The sequence below is a fragment of the Cimex lectularius genome, unplaced genomic scaffold, assembly GCF_000648675.2.
Source record: "Cimex lectularius strain Harlan isolate CLEC.00 unplaced genomic scaffold, Clec_2.1 scaffold217, whole genome shotgun sequence".
Taxonomy (NCBI): Eukaryota; Metazoa; Arthropoda; class Insecta; order Hemiptera; family Cimicidae; genus Cimex; species Cimex lectularius.
Genome location: NW_019392871.1, coordinates 474842 through 490935, shown reverse-complemented (window position 1 = coordinate 490935; position 16094 = coordinate 474842). Strand labels below are relative to the sequence as shown.

General features: G+C 36.6%; 1 protein-coding gene across 3 annotated transcripts in view; it reads left to right on the top strand.

Annotated features, from left to right (window-relative positions):
• The window catches only part of LOC106661479 (thymocyte selection-associated high mobility group box protein TOX-like), a 216008-nt gene extending 199914 nt beyond the window's left edge, over positions 1-16094 (top strand). For 2 of the 3 annotated variants that reach the window (XM_014384913.2, XM_024228895.1), the window contains exons 3-12: positions 1582-1683; positions 3199-3314; positions 3369-3564; positions 3641-3756; positions 4723-4858; positions 5264-5344; positions 5632-5838; positions 12711-12863; positions 15146-15309; positions 15378-16094. In XM_014384913.2, the coding sequence (XP_014240399.1) occupies positions 1582-1683; positions 3199-3314; positions 3369-3564; positions 3641-3756; positions 4723-4858; positions 5264-5344; positions 5632-5838; positions 12711-12863; positions 15146-15309; positions 15378-15429 (1323 nt within the window). In that variant the 3' untranslated portion in view covers positions 15430-16094. Of the gene's footprint in view, positions 1-1581; positions 1684-3198; positions 3315-3368; positions 3565-3640; positions 3757-4722; positions 4859-5263; positions 5345-5631; positions 5839-12710; positions 12864-15128; positions 15310-15377 lie in introns of all 3 variants that reach the window. The other variant, XR_001339743.2, reaches the window with a different exon arrangement.

Below are 16094 nucleotides of genomic sequence, written 5' to 3'. Positions count from 1 at the left end.
CGTTCAATTTAGACAGTTTTGGTATTTCACGATGGACATAGATAAACTGATTAGTCTTGTTTTTGAGAATCGGTGTTTGTGGGACATGAACGACAAAAAATATCACAACAGAGATATTCTCGGCCAAAGTAGGAGAAAGTTTCTCAAGAAATCAACACTAGCAATAAGCCACATTTGGTTAGTGGTCATAATTAACCATATTAATGGTTCTTTTTATCTAAGGTTTTTGGTTGAGACGAAAAATTAGTGTAATGAACGGGATTCGAACCCACAAATCAGGCGTTGCGATTGTGATACTATTACTACACGCTGTTTGACTGTACAAGGCGTGCGCTTACCATCGTATAGATGTGCACACCCAACCAAAACGTGGCAAGTCGTCGGGTAGTGACGCATAGCGTTGCATCGGTTAAGTGTGTCTCCGGCTTTAGGCCGGGCTCAGATCGAGCGATAAGATACACATCTTTAGGTCGTAAGCGATACACGATAATTGTCTTGTAAGATACGCAACGCTCAGGACTATAAAAAACGTGAAGGAACGTCAAAATTGGTTCACACTTGTACGATTGCGACATGTGTCGTAGATACGTGTATGAACAGACACGGCTTGCTTGCCTCTTACTTCAGTGTCGTACGATATTGCAAGATAGCAAATTCAAATTGTGAGGACATTGGCTTAGTGATTGGGGCTGGCTGGCTCATGTCTTATCACTGTGGTATGAACTTCACTTATCTTAGGATAAAAATCTTGTATCTAATCCATTTATGTTTTAGTGGTCTAATTGACCAAGTTAATTCTTTCAATTAATTATGCTTTTTATGTAAAGTCTTGGTTGAGATGAAAAAGTTAGTGTCACGGGCGGGATTCGAAATGGCAAAAATTGAAAAATGGAAAAAAATCGAAAGGTTGTAGGTTGAGATAGGGAGTTGGTGCCCAAGTGGATCGGTAGCTCAAGTGGTTAGAGCAGCGTTGAATCGAGCCGAAGGTCGTGGGTTCGAATCCCGCTCGTGACACTAACTTTTCATCTCAACCAAGACCTTACATAAAAAGAACTTGTATCTAATGTTTCCGCGGTAAATATTTTACTCAGTGTGAACCAGGGCTTATATATATAGCCTGTCTCAATGGATATCTGAGAAAGACTGACATCAACCAACACGATGTATGTGATAATTCTTTAAAGAAGCTTGATAATCTTTGATGCTACACTTCTTCTCAAGCGTTTTGAGACTACGACCCAATCTTTGCAAATACATCCAATAATTAAATTTTTTAATGAATTAGGACTCACTGGCGTTCTGTAATTAAAGAACAGAGAATACAATAACTCTTAAAACGAGTGGTGTGATAAACCCCTAAATCTTTATCACTATTATCAATCTTCTATCCACTCAGTGTCTCATTACGTCTGAGATATATATTTTATTTTATATGAATATGTATAATGCAATTCTACCTTTCTTTTTTGTTTATTTTCCTACCAGATATAATTTATTTTCAAGTGAACGTGTTGACATTGCGCGCACCTTAAATTTAGATAGTGTCAGTCCAAATAATTCATCTCGTTCGTTCTGTTTCAGAATTTTCACACGCCGAGTTTCGGCGACGAGGACTTTGATATACCGCCTATCAACCCTCATCACAATTCTGGCCCACAGCACATGCCCTATCATCCGCCCCCGGTAAGTAGCCCGTTGGTAATTTGATTTTTACGCTGGGAAAATTGTTCGACTCCCCAGAGGGAAACCCAAGGGCCCAGAAGATATTTACATCGGTTGAAATGCGGAAATCGCACGCGTTATTGGAGGCTGTGGAACTTTTCGACTCTCGTCCCGGCCATTCCCTGAATTCCGCACTTGCACATAAATGTGGTCTAGCGATGAATCATCTTCCTAACTAATGCTCCGACTCGATTGAATAAAAGATTTTTACTTTTTAGAATTTAAAGGATTTGACGTTAAAAATTTATTGCAACGATAACATTTTCATATATAACTAATATTTATAATAATTGTTAAACAAATAAAACCCCTAAAACTAGGCGATTGTACACTTAAAGAAGTTTGGTAGTTTTCGGTCATTCTGGTCTGCCTATCCTCCCTGGTTTGATTTGCAAAACGCATTTCGCCATTTACCACTCAAATAGGACATACACACGAAAAAGCGCATAGACCAAACTACTTAAAATGGTGGAACGCCGAAAAGCTGTCAGATCAAACCAGCAAGGTCATGCAGGATGATCGGAAACCTGTAGGGTCATCACCCCGTAGAACTCAATCTAATTTCCTGTTTTGTGTTTGTTTAAGAAATCTAATTTCCATTTTCCAGCCGATACTTATAACATATTTTAAAATCGCAGAATACTTGCAACTTTTTTTAAATGCAGTTCAAAACTAGAACTATGATGTAAAAGAGAGATTAGGATTCAACAATGTCCATACCAAATCAGAACATTTTTATTTTTTTTATTGGCCTTATGATCTTGCATATTAGCCATGGTACGAATTCTTTGTGTGTTCAAATTGTGGGTTATCGGGAAAAAAGGGCCAGAGGCGACGGTGGGAATCGAACCCACGACCGCGGCGTGAGAGTCTCTCATGCTAACCACTCGGCTACCGCGGTCCCCCATTAATAAACGATGTATTAATTATAAAATAATGGTCGTCTTCTCGCACTAAGTGCAACTATCTCAACGCCGGTTTGGATTGCATTAGAGTCCTGTCAGACATTGATAACAACAAATTATCCTTGCTTGATGCTATGGCATACAAGGCTGTCACTGTATCCTATTACGCTATACCAAACTGCCAAAAACGTAGATTCATCATGGTTAAGAGTAAGTCCTCAGTTGTATTGCAAGACAGAGAAAACGAATATGATCATAAAGAACCATCGTAGAAACCAATGGCAGAGCTACTTAGTTTAGGACTGCTGACTAGACACTGCGGATTCTGAAGCCATATCTATAGACTCGGAGCATCAGAAATAAGTGTAAACAGATATTGCCAAGAAAAAGAAATCAGAACATAATAAAATGGAATTTCCACAAAAAATTGGTAAAAGTAAGTTGTGAAAGTTGATAGAGATCATAAATGTCGACCATTTTTTTTTTTCACTTCTGTTGAAAAGGGATGTTCAGAATCATGTTTAAACCTGTTTTTACAACTTTTTTTATCATTATTGATTTTAATTTGTAGATATCAATGCCGCCGATGAGTCAAACGACGATGACCATGAGTGATCAAAGCACGGCGTATCACCAACCGCTCTACCTCTCACCTCCGCAGGAGCACAACATGGGAATGGGCATGAAGTAAGTAACTACGATGGGATCTTATACCCTGTAACTGACACCTTCCTCTTCCAGCAACTACAACCAGCAAAACGGGTACAGGATGCCGCAGAATTCGCTCGCCCAGTTGCAGCAGTACAGCATGGGCCCACCGCAGGGGACGATGCGCTCCCCGCAAGGACGGCAGGCCCAGTCGCCCCAGGGGACGATGCCCCACGAGACGACGACTACGAGCGACGACAGCGACGATTCGACGCCTCATTCGCATCTCGTAAGTATGATTGCATTAATCGCACCATCTACCCGCCCGCCGAATATCACTAATAACTTTAAATGTATGATTCCAGGTTGCCGGAATGAAACGGCCTTCCCCGGAACCGGCGGAGAACAGTTTAGCCAAAATTCAGAAAAAGCCCAAAACTCAAAAGAAAAAGAAGAAAAGAGACCCTAACGAACCACAAAAGTAAAACAACTTTCATTTTGGAATGTGTCAAGTAGCCGCACCGTACAAGTATAAATGTTCCTCCGCTGTGCATCTGAATTTCTTTAAAGGTTTCACTATAAAGGATTTTGAAGTGTTGACTGTGGGGTATGCAATGAAAGAGGCAATAATTTGGAATCATTTTCTCAGAGCCGATTAGCCTAGGAAAGCAATATCTCGATTGATAATTGGTCGTGATCAAGCTTGAATCATCTCTAGGCAACTTCTCAGGAAACTTCTCGTCTTCAACAATCAGAAAGTCATACCCCAAGATTAAGTTAAGCCGATTAATAATATAAAAAAATTGGTTATATTTAATCTTGAAGGTGTATGCATAAGACGACAAAAAGCGTTTAACTGGAGTAGATCGGGGCAGTAGATTCAGGTTGTTAGCAATTCATCAATTTTGCGCTCCATATGACTAAAATAGCCCCAAGTCCAATGACCTCTAAATCTTGTGTTTTGGTTAAAAATAATATTTCCCTCATTTATTTTCTAATTCACACTAGTCATTTTTCAGTTATCGATTTAGATATTCTTTCCGATTTCTTGTACAAGGATGGAGGTCTACGGAAACTGACTTCTTGTGTGTGGTATGGTTTATTACGCCAGTCTCCCATGCTTCCGTTTTGTACCCTAGTCCCTTTTGCTTCGTGGAGTCAAAAATAGCCACCAAGAGTGTTTGCTATTGAAATTATTGCGATTAAGAAAATTAGGACGATAGCGGAAATTTGGAAAGTTCCGATATTACTTCGTTTTGAATGTTGCGTGACTGGATTGAAGTTATGGACGGGATCAGGATCAAAACTCTTGTTTCTATTGTTTGATGAATGTTCCTTTATTTTTAAAAAGTACGACGTCGCGTGTTAACAATAAATTATGTTGAGACGAAGTAACCTGGTGCAATTAACTAAAAGACTTAAAAAATACTTTTCACGTTATTTTCAGGCCGGTTTCAGCCTACGCGCTTTTCTTCAGGGATACTCAAGCGGCCATAAAAGGACAAAATCCGAACGCCAGCTTTGGAGAAGTATCCAAAATCGTCGCATCCATGTGGGACGCATTGGACGCCGAACACAAAAACGTAAGTAACTTTTGTTTTTGTAGTATTTTATTATATCTTTTTAGTTCATTTATTTAACATCGCGAGCTACATATTGAACTAAGACGAGTTATAACATTTATGAGTAAGGTTTATAAATGTATTCAGCATGAAAAATAATGGTAGCAAAGGCTCCTTTTCACTCGCGGAAAGAGAATGAGGCAAGGAATGTATCCCGGCACAAAAGAATACTTGAAAAGACGTAAATAATACTGAGTGTATCAAGTATGCTGTGAGTCCTCTCAATTATTCCTTTTGATTTGTTTCTTACTGGGAGGATATTTCTATTCCCTCTCTCGAAATTTATGCGATTATTCAAACGCTGCCTATAGGTTTTTAATGACAGACATTACAAATGATCTGATTAATTAATTTTTTTTCTCCCAGGTTTACAAGAAGAAGACCGAAGCTGCCAAGAAGGACTATTTGAAGGCGCTTGCTGCTTACAGGGCTAGTCTAGTTTCGAAGGTACATAAAAAAATTTAACGCGTTTATATGAAAAATATATTATTTTGCTCCACCCGAATTTTATTTGTTTTCTGGGTTTAAACCTTTTTACTTATTTTTTCGGCTTATTTCTACCGGTTGCACAACCGTTTGTCGATTTTTGTCGCACTAATGTTAGTTTTAATGGCACTAACAAAAATCAGCAATAAAAAAAATAAACATTTTCTTTTTCCGAATAAAATGTAATTTTTTTTTAATTTTTCCACCCCATGTTGGCAAATGATAAGGTCAAATTATTTTTATTGCAGGGAGGCGGAGAGCAGGAGCCGATTTACGGCGGATACGGCGGTTACGGCGGAGGCGGTGGAGGTGGAGGCGGTGGCGGAGCGTACAACGGCTATTCGCCCCCGACCGGCTTGCCGTCCCCTCCGATATCCGCTCCGTCCCCCCAGGGCCACATCAAAAAACCCCACATGATGCCAGACAACAGACAACCTCAACCGACAATGCAACAGGTAAACAATCTTGCATGCAAAACTCAAAAATCGTCACCTACACTATTTTTAAGCTGAAACAACTTCATCTGGTTATTGTGCAATCGGCTTCAAATTCCACCGTTCTCCCAAACAAGAATACATCCTTAATCGGTGATACTTTGTTAAACGATAGGTATTTTTTTAAACCTAGAATTTCAGAGCAACTATTTTTGTAAGTCTGCAGAAAGGTCACACAGTTGACTTAATTATTATTTTGATGAAGAAAAAATCGACCACGACGATTAATGTTATTTTGATCTGGTTTCTGGTCAGATAGAGAAAGAAGTAGACTCTGTGATCACTTGCCAAGCTTTCGGCCTTTACAAGACCATCATCAGGACCTGAATAAATATTACATTACATTATTGCTATACTTACAAGTTTTTTTAGTTTATTTTAACTTATAGCATCCCATTTCTTATATTAACATTACAAAATGTCGAAAAAACACACGACATCGACTAAGACAATCAGTTTTTTCTATAATTGATGTAAAAAAAACTAGATTAAACCAACAATTTCAATAGTAAAATAGGTCGTTTTTGAAAAGGATTACCAAGGATAGCGGTCTCCCCAAAATTAATTACTATTCCTTTTAAAAAACGACCTATTTTACTATTGAAATTGATGGTTTAATCTAGTTTTTTACATCAATTATAGAAAAAAATTGACTTAATTTCGACTTAACCAACCCCATGTACTTCAGGACCTCGTAGTCGATGTCGTCGGGGTTTTTTCGTCATTCTGTAATGTTAACATATGAAATAGGATGTTGTAAGTTAAAACAAACCAAAAAAATTGTAATTAAAGAAATAATGTAATGTTTTAATATTTATTCAGGCTCTGATGATGATCTTGTAAAGGCCGAAAGCTTGGCAAGTGATCACAGAATCTACTTCTTACTCTATCTGACCAGAAACCAGAACCCAAACACATTAATTATTATTATATTTAATGAATCCTGCAGTTAAGTCGGCGCTTCGTATATTCAAATACTTAACTTTGAAAATAAATCTCCAGAACAAACTTGTGTTGTCCTAGATGTAGCGTAGGCTCGTGATATTGCACCCGGTCATGCTGTGCATTTGATATTGCAACTTCCTTATTACCTTATGCTGAAGGCCTACCTTACCGACCGCTGCTTCAGAGTGAGATTTGGCGATGAGTTCTCGGAAGTCAGACAAATACAAGCCGGTTCCCACAAGGGAGCATTCTTGGTCCCATCCTTTGTACGATTTATACTGCTGACCTATCTATACATCCTAATACGATCATACCTCCTATGTGGACGATGATGTTATTGGGTAATTCGAATTAAAACCAACCTACCTCCCTCAATCAAAAACACCTTGAGCTTATCGAATACTGATGCACAAAGTGGAGGACAAGGCTCATTGTGTACGTTCGCATTGAAAAAACAGTCTTGCCCTCCACTGTACATCAAACACAAAGAGATACCGACTTCTATTCAAGTTTCTTAGACTGTACCTAAGCAGCAGAGTGATGAGGAATCCCCACTCAAGAGAAGACTTCTAGGACCGAAATTTCAAAACTAAACCAACCTTATATAAGACTTTATTGCGATCACATTGGACATGCCGAGTAGAACTGGGGTTCTGCCAAGCATCGAACATCCAACGGATCCAATCCTGCCAACCGAAAGTCCTCAGACAAAGTTGTCAAAGGTCCTTACTACGTCACTAACTACACTATCCACAACAACCTCAACATTCCTTTTGTCAACGAACTAAAGTTTTGCACCAACTTCTTGATCCATCTCTGCAGCACGAGCCCTCTCTACCTATGGGCCTCGAGACCTCCTCCTTTCCCTTAACTTTTAAAATACTAAAAACAGCAGTTTTACCGAAAAATTGATTTAATTTTTCATAATCCTTCGTCACCGCAATCAAATTGACGTTATAAATATAAAATAAATTTCGTGAATATATGGTGATTAGTAACCGTTAGTCCATAATTATTCAGAAATCGTGAGATTCGGTCTGGTGTGATGTAGGTTTCAGAAAAACATTTTCTTTATCGTGCCAACGTTTCGATCTTTATTGAGATCATCTTCAGGGCCTTGGATTTACAAACGTTGTTCAAATTTAACAAATACATGTAGGATATGGAAAAAAGTGAATTTATACAATGCAAAAAATATATTTTTTTATATTCAATCAAAGTATTTCTACTCACTCAAAGTGTTTGTTTTCTGCTTAAATGTGCCATTCTTGAGTGTCGTGTTGATAGTGCCAGTGAGATTTTGCTGTTTTATGTTTATATACGTAGGATTTTGAAGGGGTGGGGAAGGAAGTCGGTATAGAAAGACATTTTTGAATAAGGTAGCATATCTATGATTGCAAAAAACCCAAGCAAAATCCTACAGCACTCGCTACCCACCATTTTGAACACAAACACAATTTCGACTTCAAAAATCCAAAAACATTACACACAGAACAAACATAAACGTAACTTTTAAGAAATGGTTTACATCAACAGAGATAAACACAGCATCAATTACAGAACAGACACATGTAAACTCAGTCCCAGCTACGCCAATATCATTAATCAAATTCAATATCGATAACATACATATATCATCACATCACACAAAACATATAATATAACATATAAAATATTCATCACATTCCACACATCAAATATTTCTAAATAGTCTGATTCTTCAACAATTTGGCTTTCCTTTCCCTAATTATCCCCGTCTATGTAATCCTGAAATGATAATCAGGGCGAACCATTACCCATTTTTCCCATTGTCGGCTCCTTTCACCTCAAAGAAGCCGACTCCTCATATAAAAATGTCTTTCTATCCCGACTTCCTTCCCCGCCCCTTCAAAATCCAACGTATATAAACATAAAACAGCAATATCTCACTGTCACTCTCAACACGACACGCAAGAATAGCAGAATTACGCAGAAAACAAACACTTTGAGTGAGTAGAAATACTTTGATTGAATATAAAAAAATATTTATTCAGATATCGTGAGATGCGGTCGGGTGTGATGTAGGTTTCAGAAAAACATTTTCTTTGTCGTGCCAAAGTTTCGATCTTTTATTGAGATCATCTTCAGAGCCTGGGATTTACAAACAATGTTTACAATTAACAATTACGTTTAGGATGTGGAAAAGTGAATTTTTACAATGCAAAATATATTTTATATTCAAACAAAATATTTCTACTCACTCAAAGTGTTTGTCTTCTTTGTCTCAATAAAAGATCGAAATGTGGCACGATAAAGAAAATGTTTTTCTGAAACCTACATCACACCCGACCGCATCTCACGATATCTGAATAACTATCGATTAACGGTCACTAATCTCTACATATAAAAAAATATATTTTGCATTGTATTAATACACTTTTTTCCACATTCTACATGTATTTGTTAAATGTAAACAAAGCTTGTACATCCCAGGCCCAGAAGATGATCTCAATAAATATCGAANTCTGGTGTGATGTAGGTTTCAGAAAAACATTTTCTTTATCGTGCCAACGTTTCGATCTTTATTGAGATCATCTTCAGGGCTCAAAGTGTTTGTCTACTGTATAATTGTGCCATCCTTGAGTGTCGTGTTGAGAATGCAGACAACACAAGGTCACATCAAGAACAATTTCAACTTCACAAATGCCACATTAACACAGTCAAACACCAGAATTAACGACATACATAAAGCCACAGTAATTTTTTTTTAAATACTTTGAGCCCTGAAGATGATCTCAATAAAAGATTGAAACGTTGTCACGATAAAGCAAATGTTTTTCTGAAACCTACATCACACCAGACCGCATTTCACGATTTCTGAATAATTATTCATGAATATATTCGAGTGGGATTTGAGGTCTTTCTTGCGAGAAGCTAAACTTTGCCAGTTGTTGCTTTTCAGGAGTTGGACATGACATTTCTCCCATCTCCAGTCAACAGATTTGCGTTTTAATACTTTCCTTGTAGCAAAAAAGTCCACATAACCAAAAATTTTTCAAAACGCCCTCATAAAAGTGGCATATAAGCCAATTTTAATTCAAGAATATTCACTGTGATGAATGAAAGAAAAAAATTTAGAAAATAAAACATTACAATACGGAATGAGACTATGTGACATGGTTCCTTTATAATAAACTTGTTTTTCTAGCTCTTGCTTCGGTAAATTCTTATTCTTATGACAACGATTTTTTTCTTCTTAAGACTACAAGAGCAGATTTAGAAGTTGTCACTATTCATCTGAATATTTTATTCTAATATTAGTTTGGTAATAATTTAATTAAATACTTTAAAAACCTATCTATAATTTAGACAATAATCCTGAATATACTCAGTCATAAAAATATTATAATTTTACTATGTCTCCACATTTGTCTTCTTTCTTGGTTTTCTTGTCCTTCTTCTTTCAACAGCACAAGAGAGGGTTTGGGCGTTGTAATAATCCGTCAGATACATCATGTACTTCGGCGAAGAACGGGGAATATAGCTGCACTATACTATTTCCGATGATCATATAACGTGAATATCATTTCTTTTCGATATCGAACATATCCCTGGAGGCTTTTGCCAAGGGTTTAACATTAAATTAAGCAACCCCACTTTTAACTTAAAAAATCAAACAGGTGGCACATTCCTAGGCGGATGAATCCCCTACACAGGATGAATCTTTGTAACAAAGTCTCTCTGGATGTCACCTGAGCAATTTGTTGTTCTAAAGTTTGATTCTTCCGAAAAGAGACGAAATTGAGTATCGAAGTTAGGGAAACGAACTACATTGAATTTCTGTACAGGAATCTTCATCCTCGGCAAACTGTTGTACTTTGATATTGTAGTCGTGGTGCAAGTGCTGCAATGTGAAGTAAAAAAAAGTTCAAATCTTTTTCGAGTTTCAAAATTTAGACGGACCTGAGAACGCCAATTTTCATCAAATTGTTTATTACAATTCATAAAATAACACGGATTGTCGCGGTGGAAATTTTGAGAAACTTGCAGGCTTAAAACTGTTCTTTCAAATATTTGGCTGATGAACTTTGTGTTACAGCATCATTCCAAATTCATTTTCACACATAATATCAATATCAATTCCTGGCATAGTTCAATTCTGACTTTCCTTCTGCCACCATTTTGAAAAGATCATCTTGCTCCTATCTCGGGCTTTAGTTTCGAAGACTGGGTGACTGCAATCGTCAAATCGTTATCATACATTATGTGTCCCAAAATGATGTAATGATGTAAAACCAATATTGGCATATGGGCCGATTGAACAATGCGTCAGAGAAATAAAAAGGCTAGGAACACATTCCAGGAAATAGCCATTTTCTCTGACTGTCAGGCGGCACTTATCCTCATTCGAGGTAAAGATAAAAAGCGTATGGAGTTGTATGCAGAAATCGGAAATACCAATGGCCTGACCCTGGTATTGATCCCAGGGCATTCGGGAGGCAACGATAATGTCCACAGTTTGGCAAAAAAAGGAGCCAAAATGAATTCTCTAGGCTCCGAACCCTACTGTGACCTAGCATCTTGCCACAAAAACGAACACATCCAAAAATGGATCTTTAATGAATTCAAAACCTGGTAAACAATACTACAGGCATGAGGCACGCGAAGAGATTCGTAGAAGGGCCATCCTCAAGACTTACAAATTACTCGAAGGTAACTGCAACTGTACCAGGATTCTGGTTGTAGTCCTAACGGGGCGCTGCCGCCTAAGAAGTACATGTACAGGATAGGAGTACAGACAGAAGAAACACTGTTGAGATAATGCCTGAAAGGAAAGACCACAGAACACGTTTTTTGTTTTGTGAGGGTGAAAATGCAGGTGCAGATTCTCGCAAGTAGGAGAGGAAAAGCAGAAAACCGAAAACCTCCTTCTCTAAGGAACCGCTGGCCTGAAGCTGGCCAGTGAGTTACTAAAACTAGAGGAGTTTAAGAGGTTTACTCAAGTCGAGGTACGAAAAGTCTTGTGGCCACCTCATTTATCCCTCTATCCATTCATACATTATTACAATTTTTATGACTGATGTTCATAAATACATTTCCGTGGGATTGAATATTTTGTGGGGGATAAAGGCACAAAAATGCATCTCCTTTCCCGTGAGAGAGGAAGGATAACTGATACTAGGATAGGATAATAAGGAGTCCACAATCTAGATAGTATCCTTTCCGATTTACTGCAATAATACTTATGTATATGAGGTTCATTTTCAGAATAAAAATCTGTCAAATGGCAGTTTCTAGTTTTCAAAGCTAAAATGTGCGATCTTGAAAAAAATTAGTGTTCCAATTTTATAAAACTTGAAATTGTTTTAAGGAATAAAAAACCGTTGCGTTGTTTTTTTGTTTTTTTTATCTCAAACAAAGTATTCGACCAACTTTGTCATTTTAAGTATTAATTTTTAAAAAGTCTTGGTTTTGGTTTTGGGCCAGAATAAAAAAACATAATATTCAAAGGTTTGCGAGAAATTCGAAGGCTGAAAGATTCTTGGCAACACTGTCTCCGTCCATCTGTTCCAATTGGCTCCCTACTCCCGGCACTGACGCCATAACATCGTTCATAACAACGAGGGATCCAAATCTATCCTTACGATTATCGGACGTGTCTTTCCATCCTTGGCTAACTTCAGGCTCGACTGTTTTGTCAAAATCCAAGTCTGTATTAAAACAAAACTTCTTATAAAACCTTTATTTTCTTTTAATTATGATTGGTACAAAATACGAGTCATACTTGTTTAAAACGCCTTTTCAAGAGGTAACTTGTTTCTCCTTACCTATCGCGTCTTTGTTTTTGTTTGCCCTTTCTAAACGACATTTCTTTGCAGATATTTAATCAACTTTGTCATTCCTTGTAGGTCATGATGGGCCACATGGGACAACAGCAGCAACAACAACAACAACACTTGCAGCAACAGCCGCCGCAACAACAACAACAACAGCAGCAGCAGCAGCCGCCGCCCAATCCCCAGCAAGTCAATCAGAACTCAAACTATATGCAACAACAACAGGTGAATATCACTACAGATTAATTTCAAATCTATCTTCCTAAGGAATTAACTTGATCAGTAATGCAATAAAATATTTCATGAAATTGATCTAATCGTGTATGCTTAACGATAGATCATATGTTTTTATTATTTTATATCAGTTAAATTGCATCTCCATTGTTGCTAAGATTATTACTTAGTTGTAGAATTAACAAAAAACGTACAGAACAAAATTTACTTTTTTTTACATTTGATCAATATTATGAGTTTACGAGTTGTTAACTTTTAATATTTGATATCGCCCCGACCCATGTTGATTATGGTGCAGATCAGTCTTGGCATACTTTGTACCAACTTCTCACATTGTTGTGGTGTGATTTGATTCCACTTGGTCACTACATTTTCCCACAATTGCTGCATGTTGCATGCTGAAGCATTTACATCAGTGACAGATCTCCAACTGGGCCCAGAGATTTTCTAAAGGGCTTAAATCTGGAGATTGTGGTAGCCATTCTATTAAATGAAATTTATTTTCACCAAGCCATGTTTTTGTCACACGAGCGGTATGTTTAAGATAGTTGTCCTGCTGGAAAAGAATATCCAATTTGCATTTATTGAGCTTTCTATGACTTTCTATCAATCTACGGCTTAAATCTCAATATAGTCGACTGCAGACATTCTCCCTTCTATTTTCAATGAAACCAGCCCCCATACGATTATACTTCCACCCCCTAATTTAATTGTTGGTTTAACATGTCTTGCGCTCAATTTTTCATTTCACCGTTTCCACATCCACTCTTTGCCATTAGACCCTAAAATATTAATTTTAGTTTCGTCCGACCATACGACATTTTCTGTGTAGTGGGCATATTTTTGGTGAAGGATATTCTTAGTTTTTTATGCCTATCTGTTAATAGTTTTTTTTTTTTTTTTTTTTTTTTTTTTTTTTTTTTTTTTTTTTTTTTTTTTTTTTTTTTTTACTTTTGCCCTTCCTTGCAAGCCTCCTTTTCTCAAGACACGGCAAACTCCTTCAGCATGTCGATATTATAAAACCACCTGACCTTCTGGCGTATTTGAACGTCATCAACTTCACTTAAACAAATAATACCTTGCTTGAAGGCATCTGAGAGTTTTGGCTGCTTTATTCTTTTGAATCCCTCTCACACAGGTTGTATTCATTTTTTGAATGTTACCAATAGTCCCTACTGAGCATCCGTATTTTTTACTCCAAGAACAATGGGATGTACCTTTTTGAAGTTCATCCACAATTGGTTTCCAAATATTTACAATATTGCTCCACTTTACAATTCTTACTGATTTAGATGCTGCAGGAATTTTTAATTGTTACCAATGTTGAGTTGATTTTAATTGTGCCCTTCTCAACTCTTTACTACCCTTACCTACCTTCTATACTACTGCCTTTGGGATTTTTCACCTCTTAATATAATTACTAATGTGTATGTCAAAGATTATTTAGGTACTTAATTAAATAGGAAGTAAATCAAAATATTATATTATTAATGTGTTTATCTCCATGTTTAATTTTACATTTTTTAATTTCCAATTTCTCAAACCAATCTAGTTCCCTACCTTTGTTGTAACACTGTTGAATTTCATTCCATGTACGTTTAGTGGTCCAATTGACCGTATTAATTATTTCAATTAATTATTCTTTCTATGCAAGGTGTGTGTTGAGATCAAAAAGTTAGTGACACGAGCGGGATTTGAATGCACCCAGCCAAAGGTCGTGGATTCGTATCCCGCTCATAACACTAACTTTTTCATCTCAACACAGACCTTACGTAAAAAGAATAATTAATGAAAACTGTAATATTTGTTCAAAACACAATTTAAATTTAAATACAATCTGTTAACTGAATTGAAAACTGACCAGGAAGCGCCAAAGACTTCGCATCGTTACACACTTTAGAATCATCTGTCATTCACGGAGTACTGAGTTTTTCCCCTGACCACTTATAAAACTTTTTAATTTAAAAAACTATGAACATAGTGTAGATGTTCATTTATTAGAAGGTACAATTACTTTGTTCATAAAGTAAATGAAATAATGCTGGGGAAAATAAAAATATACAGTTATTAGAAGTGTCCATTTTGGAAAATTGACTGTAGATGGATAATTTGCTAGTGAGACCATAATAATTAATGACTATAATACCTCATAAAGATTTTTTTGCGTGATATAAGGTCAAATAGATTAGTTTCTTATGTATTTAGTATAGTATATAATGAAATTGAGTTTTGGGCATCGACAATGATCAAGTTTAGTGGTCGTGGTGTTACAGGCTGGTGGGAGCGGGCCCTCCGGGGAGCAGCCAATGAGCGACCAACTGACAGCTCAGACTCCCAACAACCACTGCATCAGGAGCGGCTGCCCAAACCCAGCAGTAGCCAACTCGGAGTGGGAGGACGAGTATTGTAGTAATGAATGTGTTGTTACTCATTGCAAGTAGGTGGACCAGTGTTTTAATCACCTTTTGTGCAAAACATTAACAACCACTTTTTACCCTTTTTCAGGGACGTCTTTAGTTCCTGGGTCGCATCTAACCAGAATTCGGCTGTGAAATAGACATTTCAGTGGATTAACTAGTGGCCACGTGTAAATACAATATACCGTATTAAAGGGCTTTAATTGCCTTCAGTGTACAATTATGATATATATAAATATTAATTATTATAAATAAAAATGTTATAATAGAAAAAAAAATGGATTGGGTAGTTTTCTACCGCACATATCATCTTGCTTATGGTGAAGTATAAAAAATAAGTATATTTGTTTCTTTACTAATTAATAATATATTCTTTTTTATATATTGTTTCAATCAGGCATAATTATTTTTGTAAATAAATTATAGAACAATAATTAAATGTAGTATTAATTATAACTTCGCCATAATCAAAGTTATATGTTACCCAGATTTAAAAGGGCAAAATGCATAAGGTAATGCCCTAAAATGCATGTTGGACCTGTATTCAAATAAATACTTAAAACTAATATTGTAGCTAGGGATTAGTTGTTAGACATCTTTACTATCAACAGGCAGTGTAAACCTATTTATATAAGCATTTAGTATGTGAATTAACACATAATAATATATGCTCATGATGTCGATTTTAATTTAAGTTTATGTAATATAAATGATTTGTATTAGACATATATCAAGAATATTTTATTACTGGTCAAGTGCAGTATTTGAAATGTTGATATTGTTGTTGTTTATAGCTTTTAGATTA